The following is an 18,392-nucleotide window of genomic DNA, read 5'->3' as shown; positions in this document are numbered from 1 at the left end:
TCAGAGTTTGCTTGGGCAGCTGTGTCAATGGAACTGAAAGTACAGGCCAGTTGGGGTCCCTAGGATGCAAGGAAACAGCTCCGTATCAAGGAATGGCAGTGTTCCATATCTTGAAAGGCTTTCACATGCTATGGACTCCAGATCTTTGTGTGGTGCTTACAGACAACACCACATTAATGCGGTACCTCAACAGACTCGTTGGGGGGGGGGGTGTCCAAGGTTATATCTATGGTGCTGATTGGCAATTATTGCCTGGAATCTGGCTTTAAGAGCAAAACATGCCAGACAGATTAAGGAGATACGGGGAAGACCCACCGAGTGGAAGCTCAAGGCAATGGTGTTCCAGGATCTGGTCCAGATGTGAAGTAATGCATAAGTAACTGTTCCTTTCAAAATGGGCAGCTGGAGAAATTCTTTATTCCAGTCATGCCTGCAGGGCAAATGCATTCTTGTTTCTTTGGACAGGCATGTTATTGTATGCCTTCCACCCTTTCCACCAATATGTAAGGTTCTTCTGAAGATTCAGTAAGAAATGTCAAAGATCATTATGGCGATCACCCATTGGCCAGGCAATCTTTGTTCTCCCTTTTAATGTTACTGGCCAAGGACAATTACCATAGAGTACCTCACACTCTGAATTTGCCTACACAGACTCAGGGGTGACTGGTGCATCCCAGTTTGGAGCAACTACAACTGACAGCTTAGATTATTCAATTTTGGACTCAGTTTATGCACTTGTTTCATGAGGATGTACAGCAGGTGTTAGAGGCCAGAAATCCTGCTACTAGAGAATGCTATGTTTACAAATAGATAAGATTTTCTAAGAGTTACCTAAGAAAACAGGGTCCCTTGAGCTTAACATTCATCTGGTCTTGAAATATTTGTGAGCTACTGTAGGATGGCTTATCTTATGTGTCCATTAGGGTGCATTTAGCGGCCATCTCTGCTTGTCTGATTGTGGATTCCACTCTTTCTTCTCTGTTGGTAAAACAGTTAATGAAATGAGTATTGCATATGAGACCCACTCGCAAGCAGATTCCTCCTTTGTGGTTTTATGTTTTAGAGAAATTGAAAGTAACCACCTTTTGAATCTGCTGCTCAGGTTGGTCTGAAGTATTGCTCTGGGATCTGCAAGGAGAGTCTCTAAGCTGCAAGATCTCATGGTGGGACAGTCTTACCTGATTTTCCACAGGGATAGGTTTGTGTTTTGCACTAATCCTTTTTTCATGCTTAAAGTGCTCTCAGAATTCATCTTCAGTTAGTCCATTAACCTCCGTGTTCTTCCTAGAACCTAAGAATAAGGGAGAGAGAATACTTCATACTTGGATGTGCATTGGCAGGCCAGGTACTACCTTAACAGAATAAAACCCTTCAGGAAGGCTGAATTTATTTCCAATATTGGGGAAAAGAAAGGTCAACCTGTCTTTAAGCAAACCATTGCTCATTAGTTATCCGTGGTATTGTTTTTGTTACACCCACCATGGCAAGGCAAATCCAGGAAATGTAAAAGTGCATTCCACCAGGGCCTTTTCCTCTTAAGCAGCTTATTGGAAAGGAGTGGACTTGAAATATTTTAGAGACAGCAACTTTATCCTTTGTTCATACTTTTTACAAATCAATACAAGCTGGATGTCTCTTCTAACTTCAGAGCAAGCTTTGCAAGGATCATTTTCCTGGGGCTCGTGGACCCTTATCCATCCTGCTGTCAGGCTGAGTAAGTTTTGGGAATCTACCCATATGTTAGTAAGGTAGTGCGTTTGTTGAGCATAGTTCAGTTGTGTAAGTCCTACTTAACTATAACAGTCGATATTGTTGAACACACTGCCTTACTGGCAGTATCCATGCATCATCCCCAACTTTGGTTAATTGCATTTTTGTTGTATATGTATGTGGTCTTTGCTTTGGAACAGCAGGTGTTCGCAAACTTGCATTTTCATCTTCTATTCCTTCTGGAACCTAGAAAACTGAACGGGTTCTGTCTGTGGGTCTGAAGTCTGTCCCTGTCCTCTGAGGTGATTGGTCCATTGCACCCACAGACAAGCAGAAGGAGGTGTTTTGAGCTTTAATAGACAAGCCAGACCATAGAGTAGCAGTGCAGTACTTGCCCATATGTCAGTAAGGCAGTTTGCTCTATGAACATCTACTGTTTAAAGATATTTAGGACTTGCGCAATTGTACTTTCTTAAAGGAGAACAGTGCTGAAATCTGCTAACGTTTTCATGATTTTCTCACTGTTCGCTCCTATACTTTGATTATATAGAGTAAAAATAATACAGCATATACTTTTTGCTTTTCTGACTGCTTTTATCATGCAATACACGCTGTTCTCATACTGTAAAGATTAAGATATTTCCAACAAATGTTCCAGTTTGCAAAAGCAAAGTATTGTTGGCCTGAAGCTTATCACAATGACTACTAAGAAAATATATATATGTACATATATATACTATGAGTTCACACTCCATATTGACATCACTACAGCAATGAATGAAGAATGAAACAATTATAATTTACACCCTTAGCCATTGTCTTGTCCATTCCACCCAGAGTTTCACAAATTGTCTGGGTCCAGTAGTTGCATATAGAAGACAAAGGATGTACAGATTTTTCCCTAGGGTCCCAACAGGGCATCCTTCATGCTCTGGTATTCACCCTGACTTGTGTCAGGGCCTTGGGGTTCACATTCAACAAGGAAAAGTGATATCAGAGTCCCTCTCAGAAACTCATTTTCCTGGGAGTCGTGCCTGGACACCCCTCTGAGGAGAATTTTAATTCCCCAAGACAGATTGACTCGTATACTTCCAAGATATTCTGCAACAGACAAAAAAATCACAGCCAGAGAGCTCCCCAGGCTCCCGAGCTTCATGGCATTGTACATTATGATGGCCCCCCTAGCTTGCCTACACGTGAAGCAGCTTTGGTGGTACCCAATAACAAATGGTATCAGCACACCAACCCATTAGAGAACAAGACTACCTTTCTTTCCTTGCATCAAGGGAGTGGCCTCATGGTTGATTCAGCAGTGTGCTCAGAGTCAGTGAGTGCCCTTCAGGGCGCTTCTGCCTGTGATGAGTCTGATTGGCTTGACCATAGAACAGATGGCTGGTCCTGTGGTCAGGCCTTCTTCCAGTTACAAAAAAGCAAAAGTTAAGCAAACAGCCTTTGCCACCACAGCAGGCTAGCAGTTTGCCTCATCTGCAGGTGAGTGACTGTGCTGTCCATTTGTTGTACCTCAGACTACTCATTTTTATCCCATATCTCTGTGGTGTAGCACTTACAGCTAGTGTGGACCAGGGGTTAGCCACATCCCCTATGGCTGTTGGAGCCCCTCAGTGAGCAAGGAAGAGTCATTCTTGACCGTCCTGGGAGAGGGAATAGGGAAGGTTGCCCTATTGCATCTGAATGGCTGTGCCAATCCCTGCAGAAGCAGCAGCTTCCATTAGTAGCACTGTTGGCCCCATTTTTCCTGTTAAAAAATTGGAAAACCAATTACGTCTCTACTTCTCTTCACATTTCTTTGGATAGGAGTAATTTACTGGGACTGGGCTCATGGTTTAATTTAGGCTATTGCTCCTTCTTGTAAAGTAGTTTCTGTTAGAAGCAAGACAGATTCCTCTTTTCCTGAAGAGATTCAAGATGGAGTCTGAACAGGAATATGCAGGAATGGATTCAGGGTTTTATCCTCAGATTTCTAATTCAAACTGAGAGGAGAGCTAAATCACTGTAACAGTAAATCAGTTTGAGACTATTTTTAGAATATGCCAGTATTTCTAGTGGGAGAACATTGACGTTTCTCAGTCCCTTAGAAAATACTATGAGTTGTTACAGAAAGATTTTCCAGAACCTACACCTATTCCTCCTGCTCTGTCTGCTTTGGAGGATGTGTGTCTTTCTGTCTCTAGTTTTCCTGATAGTCAGCCAGCTGTCCCTAAAAGGCAGATGGGATGTATAAAGTTCCTCAGTCTTTTAATTTTTTATATACTATTCCCAAACCTAACCACCAGTAGCTATAGTCTTAGTTGACTCCACTGCTACTAAGCACTTAGTTAGTTCCAGTCCTACTGTTTCTAAGTAGGTATGGGAAAAAATGATTTATTCAGTATAAATTGTCAGGCTCGTGTTTGTTCTGACATATTATGAAAGTATGAGGAACATGTTATCTACAGTTTCTTCATGTGAAGAAAACTCTGCTTTAAATATAACTGTTTCTTCTATTGCACGGGTTAACTTGTTGTTTGTAGTGAGTGTAAGACTCTGATACTTCTTTCAGGGTTATGGCCACTGGCACTGTTTTAAGAAGGTCTGTTTAGATGCATTCTTAGAATGTCCCAGATGTGAAAACTGAAATTTTAAATTCTCCCTTTGATGGAGATATGGTGTTTGGCCCCTGCTGCAGAGGTGATCAAAAAGTGTGATCAAAGGAGCAAACTGATCTAGGGAATTTAAGATTTTTAGTCTTCCTTTTCCAAACTGCCCAAAGGATTTTACAGAATAAACAGTCTAAGCAGAATTCAGGTAAACAGACGTTTAAGAAGAAGTGGCAGGGGCTTACAAAACAAAGTTTCAAACCTCCCAAAATCAAGGCCAGTCTAACAAGTATGAATGACTATTGCAATTTAAGAGACCTTATAACCCCTTCCGACCCTGGCTCCTTTTCTCTTCCAGAAAAGCGTGACTGGCCATTTTTCTCTTTAGCAACAGGTTGTTTCAGATAAATGGGTTCTGAAAATTATTTGAGGGTTACAGATGGCAGTGGGAGGAAATTCCCGGCGGTGATTCCTCATCCTGCACATCAGACTCTTATTTCCACCTGTTCTTCATCACATACTGTCACAATGAGTGCTAGAAATGGTTACCCTTTCCCAGGTGGGGAAGGGGCTTTGTTCAAGGATATTCCTACTGCCAAAGAAAGAAAATGTTTATAGACCAGTTCTGGATATTTCTTTTCTAAACCTGTCTGTGATAGTGCCCAAGTTAAAAATGATGTCACTTCGCAACCTTTTACCTCTTCTTTCTCTTTCAAGTTTCCTGGTAACACTAGGCTTAAAAATGCTCATTATCCCAGCCCTATTCATCTAGTCTTCAGATGTTTCTTCAGGTTTTGTGTCTGGATTACATTATCAGTTCTCTGCCTTAACATTTGGACTATCCACTGACCCAATAGTGTTCACAAAGTGTCTAGCTCCTGTTATAGCTCATTGCGTGCTACATGGTATTCACGTTTTCCATTTTTAGATGACTTGCTTATCTTTGTAGAATCTTTTTCAAAATTTAAGAATCTCTGTCTTAGGTGAGGGATCTCTTGCACAAGCTGGGATTCCAAGACAACATTCAAAAGTCTTTTTTGACTCCCTCACACAGGATTGTATTCCTGAGATGTTAAACTAGATAGTTCATTTCAAAAGCTTTTCTTTGACAGGAAAACGAGAACTTTATTTTACTTATTTCTAAGGTTCTCCACTCAGACTTTGGTCACTGAGAGGAAATACTTCAGGATTTTGGGTCTCATGGCATCTGTGATTCTTCTGATGCCCCTGACAAGACTCCACATTGAGAAGGATACAGTGGTATTTGAAATCTCTTTGGTCCCAGCATCAACACCCTTTATCTTTTCAGATCCAAGTACTGGGGTCTGTCAGAATAGAAGTTATTTGGTGACAACAACAAATATCTTTAAATCCAGGTCTCCCCATCTCCTTCCATTCTCCAAAGCAGTCAGTCATCACACATGCTTTGGACTTTACTTGGGAAGCAGTTTTAGGAAGGATAAAGGTGCAGGGGATATGGGACACCAAGGACAGACGCAAGCACATAAATATCAAGGAGATACTTGCCCTTATCAAAGCATTCAGATGTCTGAACCATCTTTGTTCCCTGGGACCTTTTTGAGTGGTTACATACAATACCACATTCATGCGGTATACCAACAAGCAAGGATGGAACCAGTTTGTACCCCCTTTGCAGACTGGCCATGTTAGCTTGTAGGCATCCAACATTCCATCAGGGAAGAATTGTGTGGCTGACAAGCTGAGCAGGACCAGGGCAGATCCTCATGAATTGAAACTAGGTCTGAGGGTCTTCCAAGAATTGATCCATCTGCATGGAGTTCCTCAAGTTAGACCTGTTTTCTTCATCTCTGAATAATTGGCACAATTCTCTTTCACCACTCCATGCAAGAAGGCCTGGAAGACAGATGCCTTTTCTTTTCTCTGGACAGGAGTGTTCATGTACACCTTTCCACTAATATCCAGGGTAATTCTGAAGATTCAGGAGGAGTCCCCAACGATCAGTGTTGTGACTCCCTTCTGGCCCAGGCAACTGTGGTGCTTTCTTCTTTTGGAAATGGCCAGGGGCAGTTACCATAAGGTTCTCACGGAATGGAGGTTCTCACGGAATGGAGTTACTCACAAGAACAGGGGTGTTTGATAAATCCCAACACCAGTGCACTTCAGATGATAGGGCCTTAATTCCTTTTAGGTACCTGTTTACTGAGGACATGCAACAGGTACTAATGGAAGCAAGAAAGACGAATACTAGAAAATCTTATATTAAAAAGTGGAAAAGTTTTCTAGTTGGTGCCATCAACATAACCAGTACCTATTCAGGGCTAAGTTGTTTTCTAGTTTTAGAATATTTGTGAGAGTTACTATCTTATGGCCTTTCATATTCATCTGTCATGGCTCGTTTATTAGCCATTTCAGCATGTCTGCCCATGGATCCTCCTCTTTCAATGCAGTCTGTTATCAAAATGTTCTTGCAAGGGGTTTTACATAAAGGCCGCCAAGAAAACCTGTGATGCCTCCTTGGTATCTTAATTTTGTGATATAGAAGCTAACACTTGCTCCATTTGAACCAACTAATCTGACTGACTTGAGGTTCTTAACATGGAAAACTTACTGATTGCTCTGTCCTCTGCAGGATGAGTATTGGAGTTTCAGACTTTTATGGTGAGTCAACCCTATCAAATTTTCCACTGAGATGTTTTCCTTGCTAGCTAATCCTCCTTTTATGCCTAAAGTGGTATCTGAGTGTAGTTAAAGTAAAACTAATTATCTTCCTGTTTTCTTTCCTAAACCCAAAAACTGAGGGAAAAAGGATACTCGATACCTTGGATGTCCACAGATAACTCTGGTCCTATCTTTTTTCAGATTTTCAGATCAAGGGTTCACTTCTTGTGAAAGTAAGAAGGGACAACCTAAGTCCAAACAGACCATTTCCAAATGGTTGTCTAAGGCTATTACATTTTGTCATATTCGCCACAACTAAACTATTCCAGGCAGGGTCAAAGCCTACTCTTCCAGGGCCTTGGCTTCATCTATGGCTTTTTGGAAAAGGTTGGCTTCTATAAGTATTCTAGAAGCTGCAACTTGGTCCTTTTCTGTATACTTTTACAAAGCGCTATAAGGTTGATTATTCTCTAGGTCTAGATCAGGCTTTGCAGTGGACCATCCTCCAGGAGCTCCTGAATTCTTCTCATTCCATCTCCCAAATGTTGTAAGCAATGATATTCTTCCCATATAGCTAAGGCTACTGCAGCAGTGATCAATATGATGAACAATAGCACAGTTGTGTAAGTAAACTTAGCATAACAGTAGATGTTGGATCACTGCTGCAATAGCCACTCCCTCCAAATTTCTCGCTGCAGCAATAGCTACATCCACTTGCCAATTTCCTACTCCTGTATATAGTAAGCTGTTAAGATATGAAGTTTAGTTTCTGTATGTCTTTTAGAGGTTCAGGATGAGTATGCGGTCTCTCTCTCTCTCAATGAAGATTTCTTCACTTTGCTGATTTCCCTCCTCTGGGTAGACAAGACAGCATTCAGAGTTGAAGGTGTGGGAGGGAGGCAGAGCTTTGTGGTGCTGGTTGTTTAGTATTCTGGGCAGGGTACACCCACATGGCCAAAAGGCTACTGCATCGGTTAGGAATTTGAATATCTGCTGTTTTGAAAAGTGCAACTTGCACAAGTGTAATTTCCTAACACAGTTGTATTTCTTTCTCCTGTTGACTCTTGCAAGGCCTGAACCCATACTCTTGTGTGAGTATGAGGATCCTCTTAACATCAAATATAGAGGGTCCCAGCTACAAAGGAACCTGAGGAATTTCAGGCTGACAGTTTGCGTAACCCAGCATTTACCACATTCAGGCAAATACTCTCGGCTAAGTGTTATGAGGGAGGCTAGGACACCAAACACAAGGAAATCCTTCCTAGCAGAATTGATGAGTTGTTCCCCTTTGGTGTCTTGCTAGAGGCCGTGGCCTAATTTCAGCACAAGTATCTCTTGTTCTTACCTATTAGAAAATAATAGAGCAGATCTGTCATTTGCCGTACTGGAGGTTATGTGAGTCAACTAATTGCTTGCTATTATTCTTATCAACCAGGTGAGCAATTACTCTTAAGGAGTATTTTATCTTAGACCACTAAAAAGAGACATTACTCCACCATGTCAAGTTTGTCTTTGCTGGAAATTCATATACCTTTCTGGGAAGACTGCTCTTTTGGTTGCATTGACCTTTCCAGGAGGATTTCAGAACTGTGTGCTCTTGTATTCAAGAACTATTTTTGAATTTTCAAAAGAACAGACAACAAACCAATTCTACCTTCATGCGAAAGTAGTGACAGAACTGAGCTTAAACCAGGCCATTCACTTCTCTCATTTTCAATATCCCCAGAGCAAGGGGGGAGATAATTTACCTTGGCTGTACATAGGCAACTGAGATTTTACTTGGACAAGGCTGAGCAGTTAGTATCAGACCAGATATTTGTGTCATTTTGAAAGATTGTGGACTGGAAGCCTTTTAATCAAGTAGATTGTGTCTAGCCCACTGTACCTGATTTTGCTACTAATGTTATGGTAAAGCTGTTTCTGTCCATATTAAATGTCCATTCCACTAGAGTCATTACAGCCCCTGCAGCCTTTAACAGATGTGCAAATATTGTCCATTTTAGAAACAGCTGCTTGGAAATCAGCCTATAACTTTTCCAAACACTGCAACTCAAGTTTTGCATCCAGGGCAAGGATAGTGCTTTCTGTGGCAGTCTTTCATTACTTGCTCTCAAGATCCACCATCCTCCGGTCTTTGAGCTGTGGGAGTCTTCTCAGATAACATAACTGCAATAGTCAGTATTCCAGTGCTTCTAGTTCATAGGTAGGTACTAGGATATCGGCCCTGGGGCCTATACAAGCCAAGCCAAAAAGGTACCCTGGCTTTTGCCACCCAAGAAAATTATTTTCCTGTGCCACTGTCGAGCAGAGCCACAGATGTGATCCCCGGGGTGAATTTCCTATTTCCCATCCAATCAAGATTTTTCTTGAAGAGTGCTGATGAGGAGCTCTGTTTGATATAGATAGGTAGCTTATTCCAGAGTATGTGAAGTCTCTGGGACAGGAATCTCTCCCTCCGGCATGTTCTGTTTATTGTGGTGACAAGATTTAGGTCCCTAGAGTGTGTAGCTCGGAGGGATTGGGACTTCTTGAAGTGGAGCATGTCCAACAGCTCTGGGTTTGACATAGCTTTGTATATTAGGCAGAGATCACCTCTGAGTAGGCGATATGCGACAGAGTAAAGCTGGAGTTTTTTTGAGACGATTTGCATAGGGCATCTTTTTGTGGCCAGAAATCCTTTTTTTGAGGTATTTCTGTGGCCTCTCCAGTTGTTGTAGATGTCATGTGAAGTACATACCAAAAGGGGCATTGTACTCTGTAATGGGTCTAATGAGTGATGAGTAGAGGGGAACAATGACCTCTTTTTTCCTGGATGAGAAACCTTTTGTGATGAGGTGTGCCACGTAGAAGGATTTCCTGACTACTGTGGTAATGTGATTATCAAAGGAGAGACTACTGTCCACCTGTGTCCCAAGGTCTCTTATCACACTTTCGGTGTTAAGTAGACTACCACCTATGTTGTAGTTCATGGGTACAGAGTTTTTACCAAAGGGGATGACCATGCACATTTTAGCATTGAGCTTGAGGCCATGGCTTTGACACCAGGCATCTGTCTCAGTGAGGCCCTTTTGTTTGGAAGTCCACATCGTTAGGAGTTTCGATTATGGCTCCTAGTTTGCAGTCATCTGCGAACTTCGTTAGCCAAAGACCTTCTGTGTTAGCCTGTACTTTAGAGTAGATACCAAACAGGAGAGGACCCAGGACTGAACCCTGTGGTACTTCACTTGTCACTGTTCTGAAGTCGGATTTGGAGTCTGCTACATTCACAGTGTGGGTTCTGTCAATGAGCCAGTTGGCAACCCATCTTGTGACATAGGGATTTATACCTAGTTTAGTGAGTTTATAAGTCCAGAGTGGTGACTGCTTCAAAGAAGTCTATCAGGTTTAGGAGACATGATCTGCCTTTTACAAACCCGAACTGGATGGGGTCCAGAGTTTGGAGTTTTAGTAAAGTTGAGCTAGGAAAATTGATCATAATTGTAGATATTAGTGTTCTGACTTTTGCAGTCCTAATCCCCCATCTACCCTCTTCTTTTTTGCATCCTTGGTTTCAGGTTGGTGCTTTTTTATTTGCCCATCCAGCCTTCTCTCACTGTCGCTTTCAAAAAACATTGTCCTTCTGGACTGTCCTAGAACCCAGAAAGCTGGACTGGGGCCGTGTGGTTGTGTCACTTTTCTCTGGGGCTGACTGTCAGATCTGTTTGTACTCTGGCACTTTTACAGAAGTGTCCTGGCACAGATATGCCAAGAAAACTCTGAAGATTGTATCATCCTATATCTGTCTTTTATATTCTGAACATACTGGCACCCAAGTGGGTGGCAGTATCCAAAATCCATTAGGAGAAGATAGAAAGTTGAGCCAACTCTCAGGCTTCTTGCTGGCAGCAGTACCAGATGTCATGATTGTAACAGTGAATATACTGTAACATCTAAAATTATGATAACTTCCTAACACAACTGTACCTTTTCCATCAGCTGTGCACTGGGCTGAAGTGTTGAGCTTGGGAAGTCTGCAGCTTGCTCTCTGGAGACATCTGAAAAGCACCAGAAGTTATATTGAAATGACAGATATCCACCTCTGATCCATTCCCATGGATAAAGAATCACATTACAGTAGTGCTTCTACAAGTTGGATATCTGTTTTAAGTGACTGTAGTAGCACAACTGTACTTTGTAAGACAAATTACTTTACCGGTAGATTTTCGAGGAGAGATCTGCTGTGTCAAAAAGGGTACCTATCTGTCCATTCATGTATGGTAATTATACATACATCAGGATGAAACATTTGTAATAAAACTACGTGTTGGGGTGTTAGATTTGTGATAATTTAGCTTTGTAATAAATTGGGAATTTGCATGCAGTAAATGTATGTGCTTTTTGAGAGCCATATGGTGTACATAACGCTAGATTTATGTTAAGTGCATCTCACACATTTGTAAGTTGTTCAAAGGTAGGTAAAAGTCCAGCATTGGCCTACATAGGGGAAGATGCAACAATTGATAGAAAATGCTTCTGGGCAAAGTAGGTGGATAAACCCAGATGTTATGATTCTGCTCTACAGTATCTCTCCAGTTTCCATTTTTTTAAACAAAGCTTGTACCCATCAGCACAAACTGTTTTATGAAATGCTTAAAGCATTACTCCATTTGTAATCAAAGGAACTTATTGTGTGCAAGCACGCAACCCACACTTCAATTATTTTTTTTGCAGAGGGCAAGCTTCCATGTACCCGTTATGTGGAGGTTCCCCATTATTTTATATTATCTCTTTGAAGTCACTGTATCTTGGAGAAAGCATTAATTGAAAAAAGAAAAACATTAAAACATTTCTTGTTTCTTTGGGAAGCTATGATCAGAGAAGGATTGATACAGATACAGTAATCTGATGCATTTCAGTACAGTTTTTAGCAAATAACCAATTCTGAAAAACCACTCAAGCAGTAAAGCATTAGCAAATTACAGGCAAGTAAGCAAGCAGTATGCCTTAACTCATTCACTCCATTGGAGTTCATGAAGTTTGCACTGTAACTTCCAATGCCTTTTCACAGAATCAAATTATGTCCTCACATTTCAAACAGATGTTCATATCTCTGGAACCATTAATATTATGAAAGTAGTATAAATGCCAAACTCTTAAGCACAAACTATTTTTATAGTGATAGTATTCTTTAGGTTCTAGGTCTTTAACCAAATTTTATAAGTCACAGTAAACTAGGGTTGCTACCTGTCCCACTTTGCGAGGGACAGTCCCTCTTTGGGCAGTTGTGTCCTGTGAAAAAAATTAAAAAATTACAAATGTCCTGAGATTTTAGGAGAAAAAAAATTCTTGAGTTTTTTAATAGTTGCATAAAACAGTTATTTTTTCATCTGAAACACCTAATTATTATAAGAAATAGCATAAGCAACTAAAATGCTGCAAAAATAAGCATTTATTTTGGCAAAAAAGTAAAGTTCTGTCCCTTGCACTGGCCGTGGGTATGTTTTGTCCTACAAAGCCTCTTGCGTCTACAAAAAATGTCCCACTTTGGGCATTTGAAAAGGTGGCAACCCTACAGTAAACACAGCAATGGTTACATTTGTAATATTGTGTAAACAACGTAAAATATCTCGGCAACCACTCATGTTACACACATACTGTTAGTAGCATTTTATCAATGTAGCTGAGAGATTTCATATGAGGCTAAGGACTTCTGTCTGTTGGTTGTTGAGTTATTTAGAAAAATGTGAAAGTTATATCTATATAAATTAATATCATAAAAATAACAGTGTCTATTTACTTGCACTAGACAGAGGTCAAGTATTAATGCAGTTGAGTTTGCTATTGCGTAAGTTTTAGATAGAATCTTTTAAAACCTTGTACATAGCATGGTTGTGGAATTACTGATGCATATATGAACAAGCAATATTTAACGCCTAGAGGCATCAGTAGGAGTTGACTGCAGATACACCTGGAGGCATCGCTCGGATGTAGAACTTAAATGGAAACCTTAATTATACCCTATTAAATAAGTTTCTTAAAGATCTTCTGTTAATGGTATGCATCTTTTAACCACTGTGATTTTTTAAAACGACCTACTTCCCTACAGGGATTACTTTTTTGCACAAATAATGGCATTAGTCTTTTTTTTTCTGCCTTTAACTTGTACTTTGACATGTAGAATGTTTTCGGTTACTGTCTTTCAGGGCTCTCTGCAAGAAGTCAAAGGCTGGGGTTTGCTTGGGTGGAAAGAACATGCCAATGTTTTCGGTCTAGTTGAGTGTGATGCGCTTGCCAATTTAGGAGTCATCCAAATTGTATGTGCAGAGAAGTGCTTCCTCATCTTATCCAGAAGTAGGAGGGTTTATTTGCAGGCATACAACAGTGATACATTGGTGAGTATTTTGCAACTGTTTTTGAAAGTGAAGTTTTTGTGGCAATTGGGTAGAATTAGGAAGGGGCAGTCATTTACCTTATCACTTGCAAATTTTACCAGTGCATTTTGTAGTAGCACTGCATCTAGAGGTTGTTGATTGCTTGTGTATACTTTGTGTGTGCTTTTCAAAGATTCACTGAAATACTTCTTGTGTTCTCTTTGTTGGGGAGTTAGTTTGCCTTTGTGCATGTTGCATGTTGCCTGAATTACTTATCTACTGCTCATAAGCTACCCTTGAAGAGTTAGGTGTGTCGGGGGTTGTTTGGTTAAGAAATTAATGAATATGCATCTGTTTTCCAGCTATGTAGTGACCTGACAAAGAATGTTCAGTCCCAGTTATGAGCTGATGATTGAGTAATTCAACACATCATTGATGAACAATTTGACAGGTGGATTATTTTCCATTTATTTTAGCTAAATAGCTAAGTGGCCAGGAGCACAGCCCGTTTTTATCCACAACCTAGTTGCATAGAAATAGAAAATAAAACATTGTACTAGACAAGTTAATAGATAATGCAGAAAAATATATAATCATATATATCATACAAGTTACGGTACAGCAGTTAAGACTAACTCAGTTTTATTAGTAGAATAATTGAAAAATGGGTTGAAAAAAGAAATGCCCTAAGGTTGTTAATGGTGTTAGTAAGCATATGATGTAGATTACCAATGTTAACTTGGCAGAGTAGTCAACATCATTGTGAAAGAAGAGGTTGGATTACAAGGTTAAGATGGGATATAGTAAAGATAGGATGAGCATGGAAAGAGATGACATGTAATAGATTCATATTCTGAAGGTGTCCCAAATTACACTGCTGGGTGATGTTTCTGTACAGTGGAGTAGTTCTGCATGGTACATTCAGGTTGTAGAAAGTTTAAAAGAAAGATGTTTTCTGATTAGACCTTTTTTTTCATAGTGCATTTCTTCTCACTCGAGGTTATTACTTAAGTTTCAGGAGAAAGGAAATAGAATGGTCTTTCTACAAAAAAACTCCATTGATGAACATGCATTTTGATCCTCCCATTTCTGTCCATCCTTATAACTAGCGAGTAGGCCCTAAATGTGTATATGGTTATTTGCTTTGTGGTACCCTTTTAGTAACTGCTCATTACTGGAGGATTTGTAGTAGGATTTACTTTATTCTGCAGTGAGTGAACTTTGCTTAGCAATAACTACTTCCTTAACGTAAAGCCTCTGCTACTGTTTAAATGTTTTTCAGTCAGCCGTGGAGCTTTTCTCCATGGGCCTCCACTGAAAATGGCCCATTGGCTCAGTCAGACTTTCCCATTATCAAAGAACAAATAAATATATTAAATAAAAAAGTATTCCTGATCACTGCTTAGTTCCTCCCTCACTATAGCTGGATTTGCGGCATTTGTATTTGTTGCAACAAGAAATTGCTTTAAGCATCAACTCTTCCTTCAAACTAATCCAGAAAGGATTCTGAAAGTAGATGTAGCGGACTTTCAGCTGCCCTGTGGTAATGGCAGCAGTGGCTCACAGATGACTTTCAGCTGCCCTGTGGTAATGTCAGCAGTGGCTCTCAGATGACTTTCAGCTGCCCTGTGGTAATGGCAGCAGTGGCTCACAGATGACTTTCACCTGCCCTGTGGTAGTGACAGCAGTGGCTCACAGATGACTTTTACCTGCCGTGTGGTAATGGTAGCAGTGTCTCACAGATGTTCTTGTAGCACCCAGCCAACTAGCAATAGTCTTGTCCTAATAGAATCATCTACCGATCTTAAGTTTGTGAGTCTGTGTAGTTGATGCACAGTGTAATATATTTCTTTTCATTTGTAGATTATAGTTTTAAAAACTAACATTATAGGGGGATGTGCACATTTAATGGCCATGGTTACTTTTATCTAGCAACCACAGGCTGGGCAGATGTACATAAACAAGTTACATGAAGAATGTGCCACTTCTGTGGTAAAATACAAGATGCACATTATCTGTAAAGAAGCAAATTGTTTTACCAGAGTATTTTGATGTAAAGTTTGAATTAAAGGTTTAGGATTAAGGAGATGGTAAAGGTTACACATCACATTTTCACACTAGGATTGCAGTTCTAAGGTTATGCTTAGGTACTGAATGTTCACTTTATAGAATACAATAGTAGGGTTAGAGCTGCAGTTATCTGAGGTCACAGCAGATATTATGAAGGTGTTAGGTGGGATAGGGGAGAGATGGTGTTGAGCGAAAGATGTCTATCCCAGATGACTGGAGAATAAGCATACTAGTGTCATTGTACAAGAACAAAGGGGACATCCACAACCTTGGGCACTACAGAGGTATCAAACTGCTGTCATACTACATGGAAGTTCTGCAGTGGATGATTGATAAATGAATACACAGAGTAGTAGAAAGTAAAATGGGAGATGAGGAGCTCAGATTTGTATCAGGATGTAGCACAAAAAAAAAAAAACACAAATGTTTGGCAGTGAGACAAATACTTGAGAAGAAGCTAGAAATGGAGTGTGCCCAACTGAGCATTCGTAGACTTGGGGAAAGCATATGAAAGAGTCCCAAGAAAGCTGATTTGCTCAGTCCTGCGGTAGTTCTAAGTCCCAGAAACATCAGTAAAAGTAGTGCAGGCTATGTACAAGGGGATACAATGACTCAAGTGCAAACAGAAGGGTTCCTAGTAGGAATGGGTGTGTATCAGGGTTCATCACTGAGCCCACTGCTGTTCATACTGGTGATGGTTCCTAGTAGGAATGGGTGTGTATCAGGGTTCATCACTGAGCCCACTGCTGTTCATACTGGCGATGGATTACATCAGCAAACAAGTTGAGGGAACAGAACAACAAAGTTGCAATATGCAAATGATGTGACATCACAGACGGACTCAGAGCAGGAACTTCAGCAAAGGATAGGGGCTGGACTGCAATACTGAAGGCACATGGGATGAAACTGAGTACAGATAAGACAGTTGTAGTGGCATCAAATGGGGGAATCAAAAGAAGTTGAGAATTGGGATAGAAGGGAAAATAGTGGAATAGGTTAGCAGCTTCAAGTACCTTGGAGGGGTGTTTGACGAGATGGGAAGTCTGAATGAGGAGGTCAGAGCAAGAATTAGAGGGGCTGCAGCCAACTGGAACAGAGTGTCAGGGGTAGTGTCTAACATAAGAATGCCATGGAAGCTGAAAAGTAAGGTGTACAAAGGCAGTGGTACGACTAGTACTACTGTATGGTACGGAAGTCTGAGCCATAAAGGCTGAGCAGTTGAGGAAGCTAGGGGTGATAGAGATGAAGTGCCTGAGAGAGGTGGTAGGATATACATTGTAGGACAGACGAAGAAATGAGGACATCAGAGCAGATGCCAGAATAGCTCCAACTTCAAAGAGGGTCTAAGCAAACAGATTATGGTGGTTTGGGCTTATATGCAGAAAAGCAGAGGACAATCTTTGGCAAAGAAGATTTGGCACAGACAGCAAGAATGTAAGAGGAAACGAGGGTGTCAAGCAAAGAGATGGATGGATTGTGTGAAAAGAAGACTTGTGACAGTCAGATGTGACTGTAGAAGAAGATAGGAGACTGGCATTGAATCAAGGATGGTGACAGTTGACATGACACCCCAACCCCATTTTGAAAGTGGTCAAAAAAGGGGGGTTACAATGATTGTGATGTTGGCTGCAGTTACTGGAAGATGTAGTATATTTAGGTGGTGGTGGATACTGATAGTGATTAGGTGCAACTCTCATTTGCACTCCTGACAGTAGGATGTGCAAAAGAGTTGCACCTGGTTAGCTATAAGTAACCAGAGCCTACTTGCTCTCATTCTAACAGCACAAACATTTTAGTAGTTCTAACAATTGCAAAAAAGTGCCTGCACTGGATACTGAAATTCTCGAACCTTATGGTTATTCAGTCACCAGGTTTTTCTTGTCAGCACAGGCGTTGACCTGTTTTGTGTAGTAATAGAGCACAGTTTCATCAGCTGCAACCACTGTTATTTTAGTTACAGGAAGAGGGTGGCTGAAGTTTGGGGTGTTTATTTCCACCATCACCTTGGCACTAAGGAGCCAGCAGAAGCTTTCAGGCCGGGTGAGTACTCAGTATAGTATCTGTTGGGAGAGGGCAGGCATGAACCAAAAAAGCAGTGATATAAGGGATCCAAAGGCTAGTCTTAGAGCATCTAGATCCAGGTTTCTGCACCTTATTCCCTGGTTCCTCATCCTTAAACAAGAGGTTATCCGGTAGGTTGATATGATTTGGTATTAGAGAAATAAAGTATAGACTCCTTTCTGGCATCTATTCTGGAGAACGAAGTCTGGTTTCAGTTATTGCTTTTTCTTCCTTAGATGACATAACTTTAGGAATGAAACTTAATTGGGGGGTGTCCTTTCATCCCTCAAAGTTGCAAATCACTCCCATTAATGGTTAAATACCTTCCAGCATAACCTTGCTCTCACTTAGCTTTCAGTCATGCCTCGCCAAGAGCTAGACTTCAAAATCTACATTTTTGATTGTTTGTCCAAGACTGTAGAACAGTCCTCACCAGGTTAGTTGAAAGATGGACCCGGGCATTTGTGCATATAATCATTATTTTGTAAGCCAGGCCAACTTTAACCCTACAGTATGCTGGGAGTGAGGTAAGTCTTCTGTCTTTCTTTTTTTTTTTTTTTCTTAACTTAAAAAAATGAAATGGGAAAAAAAATGGGTTGGCTCTTAAGCTTAGAAAGTTAAGGTATGACTATGCCTCAGATGACGGAGGTGTCAGCTAGTGACGTGGCTTCTAGAAAAACCAGTGCTGGGAAAGCTATCCTGGGGGTAGGAAAGAGGTCTAGTCTGCTTTAGTGATGGCACCTACTGTAGCAGTCCAGGATGTTCATTTTGCTTTACCAAACGTTATCCCCTAGTAGTCTTTGATGTACGTGCAGGCACAATGTATGTCCACAGTAGAAGGCATAGCCAGCTCTCATGAATGTGGACATGCACTACAACCGTTGGGAAATAAGTTAGGGATACAAAATGGAAAAACTCTTCACAGCTGTCTGAGTGATGGCCAGGCTGTGACTTGCTCTCATTA

At 40.8% G+C, this 18,392-nt stretch overlaps 1 protein-coding gene across 1 annotated transcript in view; it reads left to right on the top strand.

Moving 5' to 3' along the window:
• Positions 1 to 18,392, top strand: part of HERC2 (HECT and RLD domain containing E3 ubiquitin protein ligase 2) — a gene marked incomplete in the record, with an annotated part of 3,551,743 nt that overhangs the window by 573,468 nt on the left and 2,959,883 nt on the right. Inside the window, 1 exon segment of the mRNA XM_044072055.1 lies at positions 13,130 to 13,318. Coding sequence (XP_043927990.1) covers positions 13,130 to 13,318 — 189 coding nt within the window.

The sequence above is a fragment of the Protopterus annectens genome, chromosome 5.part0 (assembly GCF_019279795.1).
Source record: "Protopterus annectens isolate FY-2018-M chromosome 5.part0, PAN1.0, whole genome shotgun sequence".
In the NCBI taxonomy this organism is placed as follows: Eukaryota; Metazoa; Chordata; order Ceratodontiformes; family Protopteridae; genus Protopterus; species Protopterus annectens.
The sequence above is the reverse complement of the archived record's forward strand: the minus strand, read 5'-3'. Positions and strand labels throughout refer to the sequence as shown.